Source organism: Aplidium turbinatum, chromosome 10 (genome assembly GCF_918807975.1).
Source record: "Aplidium turbinatum chromosome 10, kaAplTurb1.1, whole genome shotgun sequence".
Classification (NCBI taxonomy): Eukaryota; Metazoa; Chordata; class Ascidiacea; order Aplousobranchia; family Polyclinidae; genus Aplidium; species Aplidium turbinatum.
In genome coordinates this window covers 23292032-23314482 of record NC_137481.1, presented here as the reverse complement: position 1 = coordinate 23314482, position 22451 = coordinate 23292032, and the positions used below count along the sequence as shown (strand labels likewise).

General features: G+C 37.8%; 1 protein-coding gene across 1 annotated transcript; it reads left to right on the top strand.

Moving 5' to 3' along the window:
• Positions 1 to 5719: 5719 nt before the first annotated feature.
• LOC145779078 (prestin-like) lies at positions 5720 to 16290 on the top strand. Its single transcript, XM_082590648.1, has 14 exons — positions 5720 to 5999; positions 6357 to 6467; positions 7101 to 7267; positions 7478 to 7642; positions 8856 to 9035; positions 10445 to 10675; positions 11051 to 11242; positions 12226 to 12366; positions 12863 to 12994; positions 13186 to 13323; positions 13491 to 13578; positions 15008 to 15135; positions 15431 to 15485; positions 15922 to 16290. The coding sequence occupies exons 1-14, from the start codon at positions 5720 to 5722 to the stop codon at positions 16053 to 16055; spliced, it is 2142 nt and encodes a 713-aa protein (XP_082446774.1). The 3' UTR covers positions 16056 to 16290.
• The last annotated feature ends 6161 nt before the right edge of the window (positions 16291 to 22451 follow it).

The following is a 22451-nucleotide window of genomic DNA, read 5'->3' as shown; positions in this document are numbered from 1 at the left end:
CATAAAAGTCATCAAAATATTAGGCCATAAAAAGAGGTTTAGTAAGTGAAGGCTTTTCCAACAAGAGCTTGGTGTTGATACCAGTTCAGAATACTTTACAAATGAATGGTTGAGGTTGTGAAGTTACTCGGGAATAGAAAGTGATTTTTTTTTAAAGTCACATTTGTTGTTGAGATTGCAAAGTAATTTTTCATCATTACCAGCATCATAACTTATAGCAACGTTGAAACAACGTAAAAAGCACAGTTGTGTAGCTTGGTAACCGCAGAAACATTTGAGGTTTAAAACATTAACGATTTTACTGCTAAAAAAGAGGGAATAATGGCAAAAGAACCATGTTGGATTGAAGATAATTATAAGGGTTCTTGAAAGAGCTTTAGCCTACTCATTGCTATATCTAGATCAGTAATTTTCAAATTATTTAAGGTCGTGGGTCAACAGCACTTTCAGCAATCAGCATTTTTTATAGCGCTTAACAGCCCCAACACCAATCGAGCAACTACACATCCAATTGTCTTCATTTTACTCATATAGATTTTGGAAATGATGGTCAAAGATAAAATAAATTGATTTGGTTTGGCTTTGAATCTTTATCCTCGGACTGACAAAGCCTCGATTGGTTATTCCTGGTAGTTTCGCATACTTGTAGAGGCTCTTGATGCAGGGCCGGTCACCGAGATTGGCAGAGTGAAGTTTCCGATTGTTGAAGTCTTGTTGCCGGGGAATTATTCCATCCATTAGGTTCCCCTAAATAGAGAGGAGTTCTTAGAGTGGAACCAGCGCCGCTTGATCTTGAAGCTTCTTCGTTCACGAAGTCACGCGCTAACCAATTGAGCTATCGGGGCAGACATTAAATTGAACTGAATCCTTTTCGAAGAATTGTAGGTATGACTTTGCAATGTATGAAAAAATAAGTAGCCTATTTTAGTGATTGAGTAACTTTGTCGGGAAGTAGCCTGATAACGACCTTTTCATCCAACATACTTTTCACTACCAGAAATTAGACCATAAGATAATTCAATAGAAAGGACATGCCCAGAATGTTGTATGTTTAATCAGAAAAAGGTATAATTTATGCTTTTTTCCAAAGCCAAACAAAATTATTTCTTCTTGACAGTAGGCAAATAAAAAGCTCTTCAGTTGAAAACATTTCCGTGACTGTTAATGGTAAACTTACAAAAATACTAACTGCATGGACTAGCATTAGCGCCTACATATCCTTTTTCGAGGGATCGCTATGGCACTTTTCCACCTCCAACCCTCTCTGTGATAACGCAAGTTCGTCAGTCATATACCAAGAACAGCCATGTCGTTGCAAATACAGTTTTACCACCTTTTTTGGTCGTCACGCCGTCTGCATCCAAAAACTTCCAGATTGTAGATTCATTTTATTGAGAGTGGTCGTCTTTATCTCTCAAACATGTTTAAACCATCGCAACCTGCTCCGAATAATACACTCCTGCTGCTGCAATTAAATCTCAAACGTCTTCAGTTTTGACTTTAAAATTTAAATTTTGTTACTCCAGCCATCAGCTTTTACAACATCATCATCTCGTCAACTTTCAGTAAAGGTGCTGGTTTCATAATCTCATGTTCAGTTCCGAATTAATCGTAATTGTTTATACCTGTTTTCTGATCTTTTACGTAGCCCTTGTTTAAAAGGTATTGCCACTTGTTTGTGCCTCACTTTTCCGCGACGAACAATGAAGGTACGAGGGTCAACCATTGCCTTGTAAACCAGTCCGTTCAGTTTTGGTGGAATACGCATGCCACAAAATAGTTCTATGTGCGTACAACATAATACAGTAAAAAGCATTTGTCCCAAAAACCGCGGACTTCAAAAGCTCTGGGCCCACAGCAATTGTTACGGCTGTTAATCTAGCACCTTGAAATAGCCATTATAGGTAGGCTATAGCCTTTAAGTAAAATGTGAAATTTTAGTCTAAAATCTAAAAGATTTTTTACCTTTTTTTGGCAGCAAGGTCCTTGAAACAGTAAGTTTTCGCTTTTAAATTGCGATAACAACGCCGTTATAAGCAAATAACATGGTTGAAGATAAAGTGGACGAAATGCAAGAAGGTAAACTTTGTGCCCACCTTCAGGCATGCCTTTAAGTTTCTTACCAAACACGCAGCCGATTAAAATTTAAGATTCTAAACTGATATCGAACAGGCGCCCATTCGAGCATCGAACCAGGGCTCCCAACATTTGGCTATGCAACCGATGATCTTGAAATAGTAAAGTGAAAAAAAAGACCCTGGTGCTGGCAGAATAATATGGAAGGTGGCATTTCACATTGGCGACCACACTTCAAGTAAATAAATCCGCAAGAATATGATGAAGAAAACCACAGTTTAAGAAAAGGATTTGTTTTATTGTATTTATTGTTTTTGTGTGCCATCAAGACTGAATAACAATTAAATATTCTTTATTTCAGACCATGCCATCTGTGTGAAAAACTATTTAACAAATCCACTTGCATGCAACACTGCAACATGCACTATAAGACATAATGCGTGTTTTTAAATAGCGCTGTATCCAACCCAAAATGCGTTGCTTCTCAGCACTTTACCAAGCAGGCAGTATCAATGCAATTGTACAGCTAGAGGTACAACTGAGAGCATTCAAAGGGGAAAACTTAGCGATAGTAACTAGAATTCGTAATGATGCAACACTATAGTTTTTTTTCTTCAGAAAATCGATTGAATTAGAACATTGCGTGACAGCAGAAAGTGTTAGCAGGTCAAACGTGGAAGATCACCGTTTGTACGCGAATAAACATTGCAATATTGCAAGCACGGCGAGCTATAATAGAGGGTGCCATGATTGCAAGTTTTAGCTTACAATAAGATATTAGCATACTCAAATTTTATAATTTAGATTTTAGGCCACAACGCTTCACAAGTGGCTATAGCTTAGCCTTCATTAACAGGGAAAGTAACTGTAAAAGCGGTTCCTTTTCAATTACCTTCGTCCGTTTGAAAGGGACCGTTTTGCTACAAACCTAGAAGTATAAACCACACAAATCTGCGATTAGCTTTCAGATAACTACGAAAGTGACGTCGTCTCACTTGCAAATTGGATACCCGACAAATGCTTCAGCTTCACATTTAAGAATAAAATTTGAAAACGGACATAAACAGTTTCTTTCTTTGATGTGGTTTGAGAAACCAATATTGAAATAATGAAAAAACGAAATTTAAGCGTTAAATGAAAGCATTCGCAGGGTATTCCGACTTCATAACTTTGGTTAACACGTAAGACTGTAAGCAAGCAAGGTAAGCATATAGAAAGAGTAAGCCATTACTTGGCTACAACTGTTCTATAAATTACAAGTAGGCTATTGGTGAATCAGCTAGAAAAGTTTAAGTATTTTTGAACAAAATTTGTCTTAAATAATTTTGTTAAATATCATTGAACTACGGTTAATCCGGTAGCAGTTGAAACAGAATAGTAAAATGAACGGGTCACGTAAACACTTTATTGCGTGACTGCTAAGTACAGTAGCCTATAACAAACCGGACTAAAATATATCAAAATTATGAAAAAATAAAAGTTTGCAAACAGGAACTGCTGTCAATCACTATTTGTCGCAACTGCTTCTATAAATAAGTGCAGTAAGACGCAAAATGACAAAGCAGTATTTTTTGGCTTTTGATGCTCGGCTAATGGAGTAAGGTTTATTGCAGTTGTAATCTCTTTAATTCATAACATTCATTTGTTTAACTAACGCAGATAGAGCAATGCATTTTAGTGTAAAGAATCTGCTTAATGTGTCAGTATAGCCTACTTGCATTTCATATAAATCATAGCGTTTATGACAGAGTAACAATGCAATAACAGAAATAAAAACTCCAGGCTAAGCCTATAAAACGTGTTTCATAACCACTGATTATTCCTACATTTATGATAACATCAGGCTATATAGTCTTTTCGATAGTCCAGTTTAGTAGTCAATTGCTCTATTGTTTTGGTTTGATTTTGAAGATTACGACCAACAATGAGTGTAGGAACTGAGAAAAGCCAGGAAAAGCACAAAAGCGACAAAATTTCAAATATATCTATTTTATTTCATACTATCAAAACAAAAAAGAATACTTGCCATAACATAGCAGGAGGCTATACCTACAGTAGAACATGGCAGGAGCAACAAAGCGATAACGTTAAAAATTAAAACGTGTTCTGGACCAAAATGATATACTACAGTGAGTAGCGTACAAAATTATATTCTAAGTTACAGTATGATCTGTGTATGCACTTATATACTATGTAACTGCAGACAGTGCACACCGTTTTGACCTTCCGGTCTCCACAGTGCAGTATGTTTGTTAGATGCTGGTTATGCTTTTTTTGCAACTTGCCAAAAAAAAAAATTACCTGCACCAACAAGAAAAATGTTGAAGGGCATGCTTACTTGCAAAAGATTATAGGTCGGCCTGCTTGGACGACTTAAACTTTTTTTGATGCCTTATTTAAGATGTCTTCTCGGGGATTTGTTTTACCAACGAAAACGTAGCTTTCTCTTGTCTTGGTATTGTCACAAATTTAAAATAAAAAATATTTTTTGAACAAAACACAAATTTAAACCGCACCTTAACGATCATTGATTATATCATCTTTCTGCTACTACAAGGCTCTTACTCTTGCAATCTTTATTAGTTGACTGTTTGACATGCTTTACATGCGTCCAAACAAAGAGTGGACGAATAGGAAGGTCAGAAAAAGTATGAACTCGACAAGGTTTCAAAGTTGTGGCCAATTGGTGGATACCGAACGATGTTTAGCAAACATAGGCTAAGTCAAAAGTTGTTCTTCAACTTGACCATCGACAAAAGTTTTTCAGTTATCATTATGCGTTGAAATTTTTATTAAGTTATTTATTAAAGTGATCACACGTGCAAAAGTAAAACGTGTTATGCGTACTTCTATTCATGGCATCACGCTTAAAATAAAGCATATAGACTTTTGTCAAACTGATGTTCGGTAAGTAGCTATTAGCCTAGTCACTTGGTGACTATAGGCTGGTACGTAATAGACCAAATAAGCAAGAAAGATTCAGGGGCGATTGTGACCACACCTAAAATTATGTAACAAATGACGTTTTAAATTTAGCCAGAGGGAAAAAGAAAGTTATCTTTGAATATGTTACTTATATAATTCAGTTTACATTCATCAAGATCAGTGGGAGTGGGGACCCATGAGGAATGATGATCAAAAAAGCCGAGCATTTTCTTTTTGCCTGTAACCTCATTAGCTGAAAGTCCACCAATGTCTGACGTCATTGCTTATCGGTCCACTTTACGTTGAAGATGAAAATGAGCTAAGAAAACTTTTAAAGGTGAAAAAAGTCCCTTCTAGCACTAAATCTTTTAAACGGTGAACAAACCATAAGTTTAGCTTGATATTTAACTTTCAGTAAGCTTTATGTTAATGCATTTAATACTTTTGTGAGCTTGAGTATGTCCAGAGTTGATTAAGTCTAAAGAAAGGAACTAACCTGTGGCAGTGAAGATCACAAGCATTGTTCAGTGGACCCTCTTAATTTGCATTATTGTATGAAAACGACAAACCCTTGCAAAATGCGTTTAAAAAGTATATAGTTCTAAATAGTTTGCTGACTTTAAACAATCAAATCGGATTAAATTTGTTAATTTTAATTTCCATCATTTTTCAAGGAGTGTTATGTAACTTATTTTACTAGGTGTATTTGTGATTAAAAATGGACGATTATTATATCAAACGACCAACTTTCACTGAGAAAAAGTTTCGGGAAAAATATGACCTTGAGTATGATGAACCGGAGGTCAGCGTTGTTTGCGTGACGAGTAAGGTTAAAGGTTACGTTCGGTCAAAAACCCAAAACCCTGGAAAAACTATTAAAAAGTTTTTTTTCAGTATATTTCCTATTTTAACGTGGCTCCCAAAATACAAGATCAAAGAATGCTTGGTTGCTGATATCATCAGTGGCGTCACAATAGGAGTGATGCAAATTCCACAAGGTAAAGTGTACCTTCGCTCAGATAGATTCTAAACATAATGGTTAAAGAGAAATTTTTGACAATGCTTTGTCGTTGAACTGGAGTGAAATTAAATTAGTACAGATCTGTGTAGTAAATTACATTGAAGTTCAAACTTTTTGTAATTTAAATTTTTTTAAGAAACAAACTATGGACTCATAATGTTTCTCAAATGAGTCAGTGTCTGGAAATGCATATTGCATAAGTTTTAATAAACGGAAAATTTAAAACCATGTTTTGAAATTTGAATCTTATGTGCAAATATTACTTATGTTTTTATATTAGGCTACCATTCATTTAATATTGATATTGAAAATATTTCAATGTTATCACTTACAGGTATGTCCTACTCCCTTTTGGCAGGCCAACATCCCATTCACGGACTTTACAACGCGTTTTTCCCTGTCCTTTTTTATACAGTTCTTGGGACTTCCCGCCACGTCTCAATGGGTTGGTTTTAATCTTCTTTTGTTTATTCCAAAAACAAATGTAGCCTAACCATGGGAATGTTCTTGCGCCCCCAGGTCAGGTGAATGTCTTTCAGTAGAACTACTTCCACTGATTTGGAAGATATTAAAATTTGGAACCCATACCTTTTTGAATGAGACCCTTCAAAGATGACGAATTGGAAAAGATTCTTAAAAGGAAAACAAATAAAAAATTTTGTCAACGCATCAATAAATAAAACAGATACAAATAAATCAAAAGTATATAAACAACATTTATTTACCTACCTAGCGTTGTGTCTTTACCCTTTCAATATTTGCTACCAACTTACTTGGTGCTTGTTGGATCAAAATCGCCGTTGAAGTGCTATGGCAGATGAATAAAAAACTTAATTTTGACTTAGGAGCGGAACGCCCCAATGGTAAAGAGTTGTATACAGATCAGCAACATCAACATCATTGTATGCAGATCAAAAGGAAAAGAAAAAACTAAGCAAAGCAGCAAAGAACTTTTGTTAAGTTCTTCGAAGTGAAACAACTTGATAAAAGAAAAATTTTTCGATGCGTAAACCACACTGCGCAGCATAGAAAAAAACGAAACTGTTTAACTACATGCCGCCAATGCATCTATTTCCAGGCGCGTTCGCTATTACAAGTCTAATGCTCGGAGCAGCGGTCACTCCACTGATCCCTGATCCTACGTTTGCAAATCCCAACATTACCGAACAGGACGCATGGAATGCTGTGTATGAAGAAAGAATTCAATTTTCTGTTGCCACAATATTTCTTGTTGGCGTATTTCTGGTAAAATAAAGTTAGCTGGTAATATTTTTGTTCACAAAATAGTCTTGAATTTAAAATTTCGATATAATTATTGATTGACAGAACAATCGTTTTTCCTTTTGCTTTTCCGTTAATCACACCATCACACCCCTGATTTTAATATCGCACAATGACAAGCAGCATATACAAAAGTTGCAGTAAAAATAACATCTAAACCTGTTATACTTTCAGCTCGGCTTGAGTTTTCTAAATCTCGGCTCCATTGTCATGTACTTGTCTGACCCGATGATCAGCGGTTTCACTTGCGGGGCGGCGTTCCATGTTCTTGTATCTCAGTTCAAAAGTTTGCTTGGTGTCAAAGTCGGGAGCTATTCTGGCCCCTTGAACATTATTTGGGTAAGATGCTCAATATCACCTTTAAACCTGCAATGTTTTTTGGTGTTGAACTAACCGAAAATTGCTAACGTTATCACAATACAACTGGATACAAAAAATATCGAAACTCACCTGAAGTTGCCAAGTAGTTAAAAGTGTAAAAAGTCACACTTGCATGATAACAGCCTTAACAAGAGTATAATTTAATTTGCTTTTTAAATGAGCCAAATCCGGCCACGGTCAAATCCTTAATCTAACCAAAACATAGACTTCGTAAAAGCGTTTTACTATTTGCTCGGATTTGACAGTCTGGGTGGCCATGTTGTGAATCACACCAAGACTAGCGGCTGTGCACAAAATTAGAAATATCTATGTCTAGAAACAGCTCGTATTATTTTTGCCAATGTCCTTTTGCCAAATTTGAAAAAGCTAAAATGAAAAACGCATCCTCCAATGCTGTAATGTATTTTTCATTCTTAAGGAGACGCTACAAAAATATTCAAATTTCTACCCATATTTTTTTTATATTATTTTGGTTTGTTGTTATTGTTGCATCACGAAAGCATTGAAAGTGCATGTTTCATAATGCTATAGGCTACGTCACAGAACAACCGTGCCTTGAAACATGCCACGTCGTGCCTCTTTAGTGCGTCGTATTTGTGTAATTTATTTTCCTGTTTGTTTGCTCAACCATTGCAATAATTAGACCTGGTTTTGCATTCTGCCAACTTTTGTTTATCTACATTGCGTTAAAACAACATCTATACTTTAATTGCCTTTGATATCATTTTTTACCCCCTTTTTATCAACCTCCCTGGCTGTTATTGCTTTTACTTTTTTTTTTTCGTTAGTTTGTTGTTATTGTTTTTTCTTTATTGTTTGTTTTTCTTATTTCTATGAGGGTGGTAGCTGACTTCAGTGACCCTGTGTTCATTCGCTGTCATTCTAGAACCAGCATCACCATCAACGGTTTATTTATCTGGGTGTTACTGTAGTTTAGACTACGTGCTGTCATAATAAAAAAAAATATGACAAAGAATCTGAATTATCAGTAGTTTGCGTGATGGTAGTCCCCAAAGCATTTCTTGTGGCTATTTCTTAAAAAAAAGGGTTGGTGTTGCTCAGCTGTGTCCATTTTTAAGAAAAAAAATTGTAGTTTTGAAATTGCGTTTTTTATCAATCTCAGTACATATTCAACAATATAATTTATAAAACCCATTGGAATGCTTTTCAGGTTCTAAGAGATGTTGTTCAAGCCCTAATATCCTTAGACCAAGAAGGACGAACACGGACAGCAGCCACTTCCGTGGTCTCTGCCATTTGCGTATTATTTTTACTTTCCATAAAAGAAGTGAATGAACGATACAAGAAAAAGCTCCCATTAGGAATCCCAATCCCTGGTGAAATCATCGTGGTACGTCAATAAGTTCGTACTTTGTCTAACATCCACATAATTTAACAGTGACTTACAGAAAGGACTCTGTAGTTAGCTTATTGTGCTTCTAGTGGCATACTAGGGCAGTTGTACGAATAGAGGCCATTGCCATAGAAAAAATGCCTTCATAGAATGATGAAAATGAATCAAATAATGATGAAAGTGAAATAATTAATTAATTCAAATTATATCAGTTTATCATCATCATGTGCAGTCTTCGAGAGGAAGGTTAGGTTGGGCGGTTGGCTGTCAATTGCTTCCACAAGTCACGTTTTTCCGCTACTCTTTCGCTCCTCCGATGATTGACAAGTCAGCCCTCTGTTTTGCATCATCTTCTCAAGCTCGTTTTTTTCTTCCCTGCATCTCTTTCCTTCCATCATATCTTCAACACAATTTAAAAAAGTTAAAAAGCCGTTCCTCTCGTCAAATCGTTATACAACTTTCCAGAAAAGAATATCTTGATCTCTTTTATAATCCATGGTGTCACGGTTCTTTCTATTTCTTACCAGGAAAGAGACTTAGGAAAGATTAATGACGTAGTTTATTGGGATATCAACGTAAGTCTAATAAATGGTCGAATGGTTCTACTTGTGAGATGACAAATGAAAATTCTGGATGGACTTTAATCTATGGCTCAGCACTTCCAACAAATAATCAAAATTACTGTGAATAGCAATAGATTCCAACGCTTGTAACTCTTATAATCGACTTTAACGTACTTCACTCACAACTTCTCATACAACTCTAATCTCGATCACAACTTCTAATAGCACCAACTCTCATCTACTCGTATTCAATAATAGTTTCAACTTCAATTCAATTCTCAATCTCAATAAATCATCTCAATAATCAATTACGCAAATGACGCTACTATTTATAGCTGGTTTGTTTTGACCAGTAACTTGGAGAAGGTGCAATAATGTTACGTCATAAGAACTCATTGTTCTGGTCAAGTTTTGCTATCCGTAAACATCTTTGTGACGTCATAACAACCTACCACCTGACAAATTGCTGAATCTAGTCGGAGAACATTCTAGACTTGCACGTATGCACATTCTTCTAGAATCTAAAAGTATATTACATAACCAGGATTTCGCAATCAAAGGTCACGATAGGACAGTAACCGATAGTAACATTTCGTAAGAATTATACAATTAAAACAGTACGCTTGGTCAAGACACGTAATGTAGCCTGTCGTGTGGGCTATGGTATACCTATTTACTGTGACACATGGTAAGATGCAATGAACACATTATGCAATTTTTATAGATTAAAAAGCGTTTTTGATAGGTGGCATACGACTTTGCATGACTTGGTAACTTATATTTTGCAGCATTCATTTGCATTGCAATGATCAAAACATCACAGACATAGCATCCTTTTTATAGGTTATCGTTGGAACAGGGGTATCTTACGGGGTCGACCTTGCCTCCAGATATGGGGTAATTATTGTCGGGGACATCCCAAGTGGGTTGCCAATTCCGGCTCCCCCACCTGTCAACCTTTTACCTACGGTAGTTGGGACGGCCATTCCAATCGCTATAGTTGGCTATTCTGTCGCCGTATCTATTGCAAAGATATTTGGAAATAATTTTGGTTACTCCATTAGACCAAACCAGGTAAGCAGATTGTAAACCAATTAACCAACTATAAAGATTGATGCAGCTCTTCTAGAAAGAAAGTTATTGAATTTACATGAAACTCGAAACAGAACGAACAGAACTCATTTTAAATCAACTAAAAAAACACTACTCGAATGCATTTTGTGTTGCATAAATAGAAAAAAAAGAACAATTTGATAAGAATTAAGATAAGAATTTAAGAATTAAAATCTAATTGTCCAAAACTAATCGTTGAACCCATGCGATGGCAAACTATAGGCTTGTTACAACTCCCGCGATCCACAGTAAATGGAGGTTGGAATAGTCCGAATTTTATTCCCTTGTCTTCGTGTCTCACATGACCTACAGGTCTTGACGAATTCAATTTTGTAGGAGCTTGTTGCGTATGGGATCAGCAATACAGTGGCGTCTTTCTTCTTTTGCATTCCCGCCTTTCCATCTATGTCTAGAAGTTGTGTACAAGTGGACAGCGGGGGTAAAACTCAGTTAGTTGGAGTCATATCAGCAGCGCTAGTTTTGCTGGTGTTGTTAGTCATTGGACCACTCTTTCAATCAATTCCCAGGGTGAGTAGGATATAGGCTACAGTAGAACAGCGGTTCTTAACCTTTTGCCTTATTGGCACCACCTTGAAATTACCAATCAGTTCTCGCGCCAGCTCCTAGAATTGGCTGAAAAGTAATAGTCGCCTGCTGTTCAAAATTTTTGTAGAAACTTGGAAAAACAACTTTGCTTCTTACATCATATCATAACAACTTTGATAATTCAGCATCCCCGCACCGCCTAGGCACAGGTCTCGCACCCCTTAGTGGTGCGTGCACCCCTGGTTAAGAACCCCTGCAGTAGAATGTTTATTAATAAAGAGTACGTGGGTTTGTAAAAAAGTACAAGAAGGGCCGAAACGCATCTTAGTTTTCAAAGTCAAAGATTTTTATCAAATGCAACTCGTGAGTTGTCGTAATGATTGCGTCATTATTCCTGTTCTGACGTATAGCAAGTAGCTAACTCCTATACGGTACGTGAAGTTCTTCATCGTTTGGTACTGAAGCTATCTCATTGAGCTATCAAGGATTTGTTGACTTAGTTTTACTTACTAGTGAAAGTTTTTAAATTTTTATTCTTTGTAAGATTTGAAAAAAAACGTCTAGTTTTCAATATATTCAATTCATTCCTGATCTTTTTCTTCCCAATATTTTAAAATGATTTTGTTTTCAGTAGCAGCGCTTAATCCCACTTAAGCCTCAATTATTAAGCCACCACATAAAGCTACCTAAATCCCAATTTTAGTGAAATTAGGAAAAATATAACGCAATAGGGAGTTTATGTCGCTTTCTTGGTTCTGGAATTCTTGTGTTTTGTTTCTGATTTGATCGCATCGAAATTGTGTGAATATCAAAACCAAACCAAGGCAATCATTGCATGGAAACAAAATTTTATTTTAAAGAGTAGCGTATTTGTTTTGAGCAGACCTGAAACTGTCTGATCTGCGATTAGAAACAAATTAACGATTTACTACCATTATGACACTTTGTCACGTTTTTATCCGCAGGCATGTCTTGGTGCTATTGTTGCTGTTGCAATTAAAGGAATGTTACGCAAGGCCCGAGATTTCAAACCTTTGTGGAAAGTGAATAGACTTGATGGGGCGGTTTGGCTGGTGTCTTGCCTGTGCACTATCTTTCTTGACGTGGTGAGCGACGTGTTAATTTTAGCTGTCTCTTGAAACTTGAAAGCCTATTTTTTTTTCATTTCTGCTTGTTTTAAACTAGCTATTGATAAGCCAATAGACCTAGTCTGGCCTACTGTAGATTTCAGTAGATTTTGATATTTTTCAATTTATTTGCAAGCACTAATTTAATGTGATACAACTAATCGTTAAAAACAACACAGCTAAAGGTTTTATGAGACCGAGTGAATTAGAATTTCGTCTAAAGTGACGTTATTATAATTATTTACTAGATTCTACATTTGTTATTATTAAAAGTAGGCTAATCATTATTAACAGACTACAAATTGGCAACAAATGAAATTTGTTATGTCCATTGATTGAACAGCAAATAGCCAAATGATATTTATACATAAATTTGACATTTTGTGATTTTGATGGACAAATATTAGATGAAATGTTTCAGGGAATTATGCAGGAAGACTACTGTTTTAGAGTACAGCTGTTTGTACTTTTTCAGGTGTATGGATTAGTAGCTGGAGTGGGATTTTCTCTTCTCTGTGTCGTTTTTCGGACGCAGTTTGTATCCTCTGATAACTTGTCACGAGTTTCAAATACAGAAATTTATAGAAAACAAGAAAAGATAAATACGGTAAGTTATTTTCGTGAAAAGGTGATAATGGGTTTGCTTAACTTTGGTTTGTAGGCTATGTTTCTTCAAAAACTCTTATATGTAAAAACGAAAGCATAAACAGATATCTCTCAGAAATAGGCACTGCAAAAGACTCACCATTTCAAGAGTAGCCTACTTTATAAGTCCTGGCCTAATGTACTTGATTTTAGAATGGAGTGGCCTTGCTTGCATTCAACGGACCTTTGCATTATGTGACGAAAGATAGATTTCGTCATGCGATCGTGAAGGCGACAGGCATGGATCCTTCCCTTGAGTTGGCAAGACGAGAGAAAATGGATAAAATCAAGGTTTGTTGCTGTGTGGGCTTACAGAACAATGGCTGAAACTGGAATGATACAACGACAACACAACTATAGCCTGCTCGAAATCCTGATTGTAAACAAATTCTACAAATAGTCTCAAATTTAAACAAGATGCTATTCCATTTAATTTTGTTGCTGTCTAATTACTTTAGAAAGAAGTGAAAGCATGCTCCCACGATTCAGAGGAACACAGTTGTCAGGTCATAATCAACAGCAACAGCATCATAGAGGCCAACACAGGTCAGTACTGCTCTGCAGCACAACGTTGCAAACGGCCTACTCATTGGTAATAGAGAGAATACTGAAAAGTTTAGGTGTTCATCAGGACAATTATCGTTTCTAGCACTAGTTGCTACGTTCATCTGATGAAATTGAAAGTAAAATTAACAACAAACAAGATGGTTTATTGCTTCACTGACGTTTCGCGCACCATGACAATGCGCATCCTCAGAGCGAATAACATACAAAATAAAATTTCACCAGGTTATATACTGCAGTGCGATTGAAGGCAAGAAAAAATAACACACGCAATATTTTAAAAATTGGCCAATGATGTGTGAGCGGTTACTTTCCACGTTAAATTATGTAAAAACTTCCAACAATAGACATAAAAATTCGAAGCAGTGACGACCAACAATCGCACTTTTTCTGTTGGTCGTCACCGCTTCGAATTTTTATGTCTATTGTTGGAAGTTTTTACGTAATTTAACGTGGAAAGTAACCGCTCACACATCATTGGCCAATTTTTAAAATATTGCGTGTTTTATTTTTTCTCAAGTTGGGGCTCAAGTTGTCAACCTCCTAGTGGTGAGCCCTGGTAATTGATTCTTGCAATCAAGCGAATGACAACAAATCGAGACAGCAATTGTAGCTCACAGAGCTCCATGCAACTCCATCCTGTACACAGTGATGTCGACCCAGAGCATGCGCCCTTCATGTCTAATAGCTGTTCAGGGCGGGCAACTTCGGTTGTCGTATGAGAAGGCATCACCTTGCTGCAGTTGAATGTGGAAAGCCTGACCAAGTCTAAATTCGACATCTTAGAACAAATAGTGAAGGCCAACCAAGTAACGGCCTAAATCACTGTCCAGTGTTTCGACCTGAAGAACATGTGAATCTCATAGACCCTGATATGAAGACACTGCTCTGGTTGCAACAATTGGGAGATGTTACCTGAATTGCTGCCTCATAAGCAAGAAGAAGAAGAAGAACGACACCCAACAGATATGTTTTGCCACAACACTTCACGTGTTTTGAATGGACAGGAATGTTGACTTCTTTTCTCACGTGGGTTCAAGTCGGTTCCACTGATTTAAAAGTCATTATCATGTGCTGTCTTCGAGAGGAAGATTGGCTGTCATTTGCTTTCACATGTCACGTTCTTCCGCCACTCGTTTCGCTTCTCTGATGCTAGACAAGTCAGCCCACTGTTTTACATCATCTTCCCAAGCTCGTCTCCTTCTTCCCCTGCCCCTCTTTCCTTCCGCCATACCTTCAATGCTTCAATCACCAATTGATGTAGCGATTTAGTACTTAAAGTAAAAATGCATTAGGCCTATAATTTATGTCTAGCTTGTTCATAAAACTAATCATGTTAGGCTACTAGTTGGGTCACTTTACTGTTATGGATAATCATGTTCGTCTCATTGAATATTTCTCAATGCTTCAGAATCGCCAATAGAAGGAAGTGAGTTTGAAAGTCAAGATGATGCTCACAACGGCTCATGCAAATGTGTGATAATTGATTGTACCAGGATGGCTTTCATGGATTCTGTAGGAGTGAAAAGTTTAAACAAGGTGAAAAGTCATAAACTGCTGCTATGTTCTAATAAACGCATGTGGAGTGGACCTATATTGTCATTAAACTCACCAGCAGAAGTTGGCATAAAAATTGTTTTTCAATAAATGTTAATTAGATTGTGTGGTAGTCTGATGTGTACGCAAAAGTCTAAGCATATTGTAGATGTGATGTTTACCAAGTTAGCAAGCTTTTATTAGTAGGCCTAATTTAAATTGAACTTCACATACATGAAAATATCATACAGTAACGAAAGTGCAAATTGCATAAAGTGTTTCCATGTTATTTTTTCAGATTACAGAAGAATATAAAAAGATCAAGATCCCTGTTTTTCTAACTCATGTCGGCGGTAAATAGATATTTATTGAATTCGTATTAAATAGGGTATGTGTATCAGTAGTGGATATATTTTTGGATAAACCTGTTGATATTCTAAATCAAGAAATCAAAATAACTTGTTGATACCTCAGTCATTGAATCAATGTGTTCCAACACGCTTGGTTCGCTGTGAATTAATTGGTGAACCGCTTCAAATTCTTGAAAAAAACAGGTTTAGATATGTAATGCCATTCTGTTGCTCTTTTTTTATAATAAGAGATAGGCAACTATTATTTTCTGGATGTGATATCGGCTTACTACGACTTTAAAAACGGTGCGTAAGGGTAAAATATACCCAACCTCTTTTCTACAGTCAGTCAATTATTCTGCAATACGGTCTTGCGTCATCACACCATGTAAGCCTACTTTTTACAGTTTCTGGTTTACAATGTAAGTTTGTTGGTCAGATGACGTCATGCGAGTGCTTCAAAGCGGTGGATACGTAGACAGATTCGGAAACAACGCCATATTTTTAACCAATCACGATGCTGTTTTGGGATGGAATTCGACCACGCCCACAAACGAAGACACTCGGTTGTGACCTGTTAAAGCGTTTAACTTGGAAACGTAAAAACGTAGAAAAGATGCCGAAATGATACGCAATTTGAATCAAAAAAGCAGGGAATGGACGTAAAAATATACAAAATTGCAACGGCCAAAAACAAAGTTTTTATTCAGAAAGTGGCCCCCATTTTGTACGCTACCTTGATCTGACGTTAACTGACGCTGTTGATTTGAAACCTTGCACTTCTGAATAAAATTGGTAAATTTTCATAGAAAGACTCAATCATAAGTCAAGGCCAGTCGCTTCAAATTGTAAAGTGGTTTCTGAGTTCGGAGATTCTTGTGCTATTCTTAGAGTTAGCAGGGGGAGGGGTGCAAAGAGTACTTTTGGATCAGGACTGGATGATGTCAGCACAAAATTTTTCTAGAAAATTAAAAAAAGATGTTGCATTAACTCCTTCCACAGTGCAATGATGGTGTCTTGGTTCTGGGGCCCGGAAGGTCATCGGTACCGTGCCCAAATTAGCCTCTCAGCTGCTCTGATGTCACCATTTCGTGCAATCGTGAAGGGCAAACAACTGCTGTTTGTCAGCTGCTTTTAGTGAATTGGTCAATCATCATGCAATGTCTGAAGAAACCAAGTCTGTGACAAAGTAGCCTACATCTTAACGTAGCCTAAATTGTTGAAAGTGACTAATGGTCACATCACATAATTACACAATCACATTAGTCGGGATCGGTATTCTCTATTGCACTTATAGCCGATTTATAGTAGATCGTATTTCTATATACTGCTGGTCACTAAAGGCTGGAAAAATCATAAACCAAACAACGAAACAACAAAGTTAGTTGCAAATAAATTTAATGCAAATCTGTGTAAAATATTTATATCACGATTTTACTTCTTTTTGTTCTGACCGGCAACAAGTGCTTAGCTTACCGGCGCCGAACAGTGCCCATAGTTGCCGACCCCTAACTTGTTATATGTATCCTTGCGTAATATTTGTGCTATCTGATGTGCAAATAAAGTTTTTTTTCTTTACTTTTCTCATTTAATTCATTATCAATTCATTATCAATTCAGAATCAATTCAGAATCAATTCAGAATCAATTCAGAATATCTTCAGAATTCAAGAATCAGAATCAAATCTGAATCACGTCATTATCAATTCAGAATATCGAGCTGAATTCATCATTCCTTCAATGAGGATGAACTGATGGAATGATGAACTCAGCTCGATACTCTGAATTGATAACACGAACCTTAACTCATGAGATGCAAAGGGCATTTCCTGAATGTGGGGGGAGGGGTATTTCATCAAGATCCTGCTCCATGCCATACATTCAAGCAAATGAAGAGAGTTTTTCATCAACTTAAGATAAACGTTCTAGACTGGCCTAGAAACTCCCCTGACCTCAACCCAATAGAAAACCTTTGGTCAATTTTGAAATCTCGTTTGCAAAAACTCGATTTCACTACAAAAACCAAACTCATAGAGGCCATTATTCAAGTATGGTATAGAGAACCAGAAATGCAAAAAACCTGCAAAAAGCTTGTTGAATCGACGCCAAAGCGTGTGAAAGAGGTGCTGAAGAATCAAGGTGGTCACACAAATTATTAGCACCGGGTTTTGAAATGTATTGTGTAAAATAAATAATAAAAACGCTGAATAACTGAAATTGTATGCTTTTTCCTGCTTGAGTCAATTAATATGAACACGACTGTATTTACGCCATTCCAAGCAATAATTAGGCCTATTTTGAAAAAAAGGGATACAATGTTGACTACAATAAAATCCTCACAATTTCAGTGTCAAAAACAAGTTAAAAAAAGTTTGACCGGCCAAAAAACCAGCACAAAAACAAGCAACCCGCAAACTAAAAAAAAATACGCAAACTCGAAAAAAAAACAAGCCCAAACTTGGGGGAAAACCGCAAGGTTGGCAACACTGTTAACGACTCTCACTGGCATGGTTTTTCTGAACTGTGTGGCCGCAAAATTTTCCTTAACCCTTTAAAGTTCGAAATCCGGAAGGGGACTAGGTCGGATAGTAATCCGAAAACTAAATCTCGTAAATTCGTTTTGACCACGAAGTAAGCTAAGTGAACAACAAAAAATGATCCAGCAGTTCTCCTAAATATCGATTAGTGAAAATCGAATAGTGATTTCGTTGCTTGCATAAAAAAGCAGTGAATAACGCGCATTCGATATTTATTTTTAAAAGGAATGAGTATAAGCATTCGATATTCAGAAAGCAACAAATAACGCTATCGAATAGTGACAACCAGGGGCGGATCTACCGGGTGGGCCTGATTGGTACAGGCCCACCCAGATTGACAGTGGGCCCACCCAAAATCAGATTCATGAAAAAAAGAACAACTTATTTGAGTATAAAGACTTAGCTAAACGTGAGCTGGTTGCCGTGTGTGCGCGATTGATTCACGGAGGTGCCATCAAAGATCGGGCAGTGGGCTTTGTTGCGACCGCAGATTTGTCCGCAAAAGGAATATCAGAAAAAATTCTGGAGGTGCTTCAACCACTAAAATTGGATCCTGCTTTCTGTGTTGGGTTCTGTTTCGATCGAGCATCGGTCATGTCGGGGCACACGGGAGGATTCAGGTATTTTGAAAGAAACACTTCCAAAAGCCATCTAGCCTGTGTACTTTGTGTAGTGTGTAGCCTATCCACTGCAACTCATACGTAGGCTTATATCGGCTTAACTTAGTGCTTTGCACCGCTGCTATAACGTCTGAACATGCGAGCTGATTATTTGACATTGTTAATCAAATACACAGCCTTTTTACCGAGGCCCACCGGCACTCTCGCTTGATGGAGATACAGAAGGAAATGCATCCCAGCCGGCAGACCATGGAGATATAACGCTGATGTGACACCAGGGTGTTCAAAATCAGGGTCAGTGCGTAAGATGTTGCAGTTGCTTGATGTATTACTGGAGGCTCTGGCTGGCTTTTCCGAAACCAATAGACAAACGAAAATACAAACAGAGCAGCTCCTGCAGCAGATGTAAACGAATTTCATGCTTGTGAATTTGTGCAAACTGTTTGAAAACAGCGATTTTGCCACCAAAGGCCTGCAGAGCTCAACATTTGTGTGACAGACTGTATATCAGTATCACTGATTGAAACACTGAAAGCTACATGTGCATTGTGCAACTTTCCGCGAGGGTTCGTAGGGTGACTTTGGTGACGTGTTCAAACTGACAGAAAAACTGATGGTAAAACATAAGATAACTAACTGGGGCGTGGTTGCTTCTCGTGAACGCAAGCTGCGTTCGAAGTTTCACAAGTCTGTTGTCACCACAACGCCGGGGAAAACGTCGGCTGTCAAGAGCAATAATAATAATAATGTTAGTTTTTATATAGCGCTGTATCCATCGCAGAATGCGTTGCTCCACAGCGCTTTACAAAGCAGACAGTGTCAATGCAGCCGGAAGAGACGCAACTGAGTACAGAGGATTTAAGAGCGCTGTGAAACTGTAGGCTATTCTTGACAGTCAGATAACGGAGTTAAACTGTCGCTTTATGGACGACACGTAGGCCTATGGATTAATGAGAGCAGCGCGGCATCTTTAGTACCTGGATCTGCCACTTTTGGCGAAAAAAAACAAAACATTCTAAATGGTCCGTGTGCACTGTATAGCATTGAGATCGCAGTTCCTGAACATGCTGCATTCATTCAACACATCAAACGGAAAATGGATCAGGAAAAATGTTCTACATTAATGGAAGTAGGCCTACTGGACAGCTGCCCTGCGGACATTTTTCCGAACATGAACAGTGTTTTAAGGACCCTGACTGGACGCCTTAACAACTTGACACTTTTTTCTTTTGAAAGACAGCTCATTGACAGTTCGGATTATGATGACATAATCAACTTTTTTAACTCAAAACCTAGGAGACTCCGCTTTGTGTAGAAGCTCCGGTAACACTGTTTTTGTATGCATTATTGGTGAAGGCCCACCAAGATATTTCCTAGGCCCACCCATAAATTACGTTCTGAATCCGCCACTGGTGACAACTAGTCGTTATTTCTAACCCTGACTATACCTTAGGCTACCTTTAGGCATAGGTGGGCAAAGTTACTTTCAAAAGTAACTGAGTTACAGTTACTTGGCCAAAATAGTAACTGAGTTACCGTTACAGTTACCGATTTTAAAAAGTAACTAGTTACCGTTACTAGTTACTTTCAGTTACTCACAAATCTGAACATAAAATTCTGCACCTGGCCAGCTCTGCGTGCAAGTCCAGTTTAACCGCAATGTTTGATATATAGTGTTAGAGCCATCCATGCTAACATAATAGCACAAGTAGGCCTACAAAACCAACAACGTTTTATTTAAAAAAAAATAATCACTGGCTTATATGTTTATTTCCTTTAAGAAATACGAGCATTTCAAAGTGCTGGTCACTCAGGCCTGCCCTTTTGGGCTTTAAAATGTCCTTGCCCAATCGTCGTCGTCGTGTGAGCCTCTGGGGCCGAGAGTCTATCCTTTTACCGCCCCAGATTCACGATGTTTTCGGACTACACTGGAAGGCTACTAGAGAGCAGCCAGTCTGGTTTCATCATTCATGACACGCAGACCTTCCACTCCGTTAGGTGGCTTGAAGATGTTACAGTCATTGATGATGCACGCCCCGATAGTTCAATTGGTTAGCGCGTCACTTTTGGAACGAAGAAGCTTCAAGATCAAGCGGCACTAGTTCGACTCTCAGGTCATGCGCTTGAGCAACGTACGTTAAGGACTGCTCTTCATCTAGCGGCATCTAATAGATGGAATAATTTCCCGGCAACAAGACTTCAACAATCGGAAACTTCACTCTGTCAATCTCGGTGACCGGGCCTGCGTCAGTGATTTAAAGCCTTTAGTCTACAAGTATGCAAAACTGCCAGGATTAAGTTCTGCAAGAAGCTTTCCCAGTCCGAGGATAAAGATTTAATCAATCAATCAATGATGTGGTCTGCGGTCTGTTCCTCGGCACCACATTCACAGGAGGAGGAAGAGGCCATTTCCCATTGGTGCATGGTTGAGCGGAAAAGCCCGACGCCCATACGGAGACGATTGAGGCGCACCCATGCCTGTCTTAATTGGTAGTGTCAGGTCGATGGAGTGTGTGTCGGCGTCGGGGATGAACGAATAAAGTCTGGTGATGAACAAGTGCTGCAATGAAAACAGTATTTCTACTGCATCACTTGACGGAATGGGAGTGTTATGTTTTTAAAACAGTTTTTTTATCGGTCCAATTGTGAATCTGGATCCGCTTAACTTGTCCTCAGGGTCCGCTTCCAAATACTCCTGTAACAGATTCAACGCGCATTGCTTTCTTTTCTTGGTTTTTGCGTAAAGTGGTGCAAAAAGTCTTCCGTGGCTTTACCTAGGCTACCACCATCCACTTCAGTGTCGCTGCTACTCCCCTCTTCAGCAGAGCAGTTTGCTTCTTCAATTGCTTGAAGCATGTTCTGTTTTATTTTGGTCTTCAATTCAGCAGTGTCGCTTTATGATCAGGCATTAAACACAGATAAGTCTAAATTGTGGGTGGAATGCACTCGCAAGCTGAAAGTCGCTGTCCTCGAACCAATGACCAAATCTGGTTTGTATAGCTTCCACAAGAACGTCTACCAACGGCAAGCAAACAGCAATGCTGTTGCTGTGCAGGGGTTCTCGGTTTTTATTGTTGATGCAGGGGTTTGAGGTTTTATTGTTGATTTAAATGTTTATTCCCCTGATGACAGCAGAACCGCTGCTGGCGTAACAAAGCTTCGATGGCGTAGAGATAACACAATGAGTCTCAAGTTCTTTTATTCGTGAGTTCGAGTTGAATTTAGATTTTGAATTTGAAAAGTTATCTTCTGAGTCTGGGTTAATTTTCAGTAATATTATGAGTCTCTCTCTGAGTCTGAGTTAAAATTGTTTTGTGCAGAGGTATATAAACCACTTTCAGAAAAAGGGAAAAGCAAACAGTTACGTAATTTAAAAATTGGCAAATTTCAACAATGCTTAAGAACTGGAGTGAACTCCTGGTGAGATTCCGTCGCAGAGGTGAACTGCGGATACAACGTTTTGTTAAAGCAGAGAAGATTGAAAGCGATGACTTGCCATTAAACAGAATCACTTGAGGAAAGCTGCCGGTGAAAGGTTATTTGAGTAAAAAATGATCCATCAATATTATCTCGGTGCACAACAAGTGAGTTTTCTTAAGAAACGCAACTAGCCTAGATTTATTCTCACTTTTGGGTTCAGTGAGTTTTTAAGAAACGTAAATGTTATGTGAGAATTACATTTTGTAGAGAGCTAAAAACCATGGAAATTCATTCGGGTTCCTACAATCACTCCCTGCAAATTTTAAGACCGTGGGATCGAAGATCACACGTTTTAAAATTAACAAAAGGTGAAAGTAAAACTAAAAAATAAAC

Bases quoted from the DNA above. Each gene is read 5' to 3' on its own strand.
- LOC145779078 (XM_082590648.1), top strand. From the start codon at position 5,720: ATGGACGATTATTATATCAAACGACCAACTTTCACTGAGAAAAAGTTT. The intron at 6,000-6,356 runs GTAAAGTGTACC...TATCACTTACAG, and splicing joins AGTGATGCAAATTCCACAAG to GTATGTCCTACTCCCTTTTG. The intron at 13,579-15,007 runs GTCAGTACTGCT...TCAATGCTTCAG, and splicing joins CATCATAGAGGCCAACACAG to AATCGCCAATAGAAGGAAGT.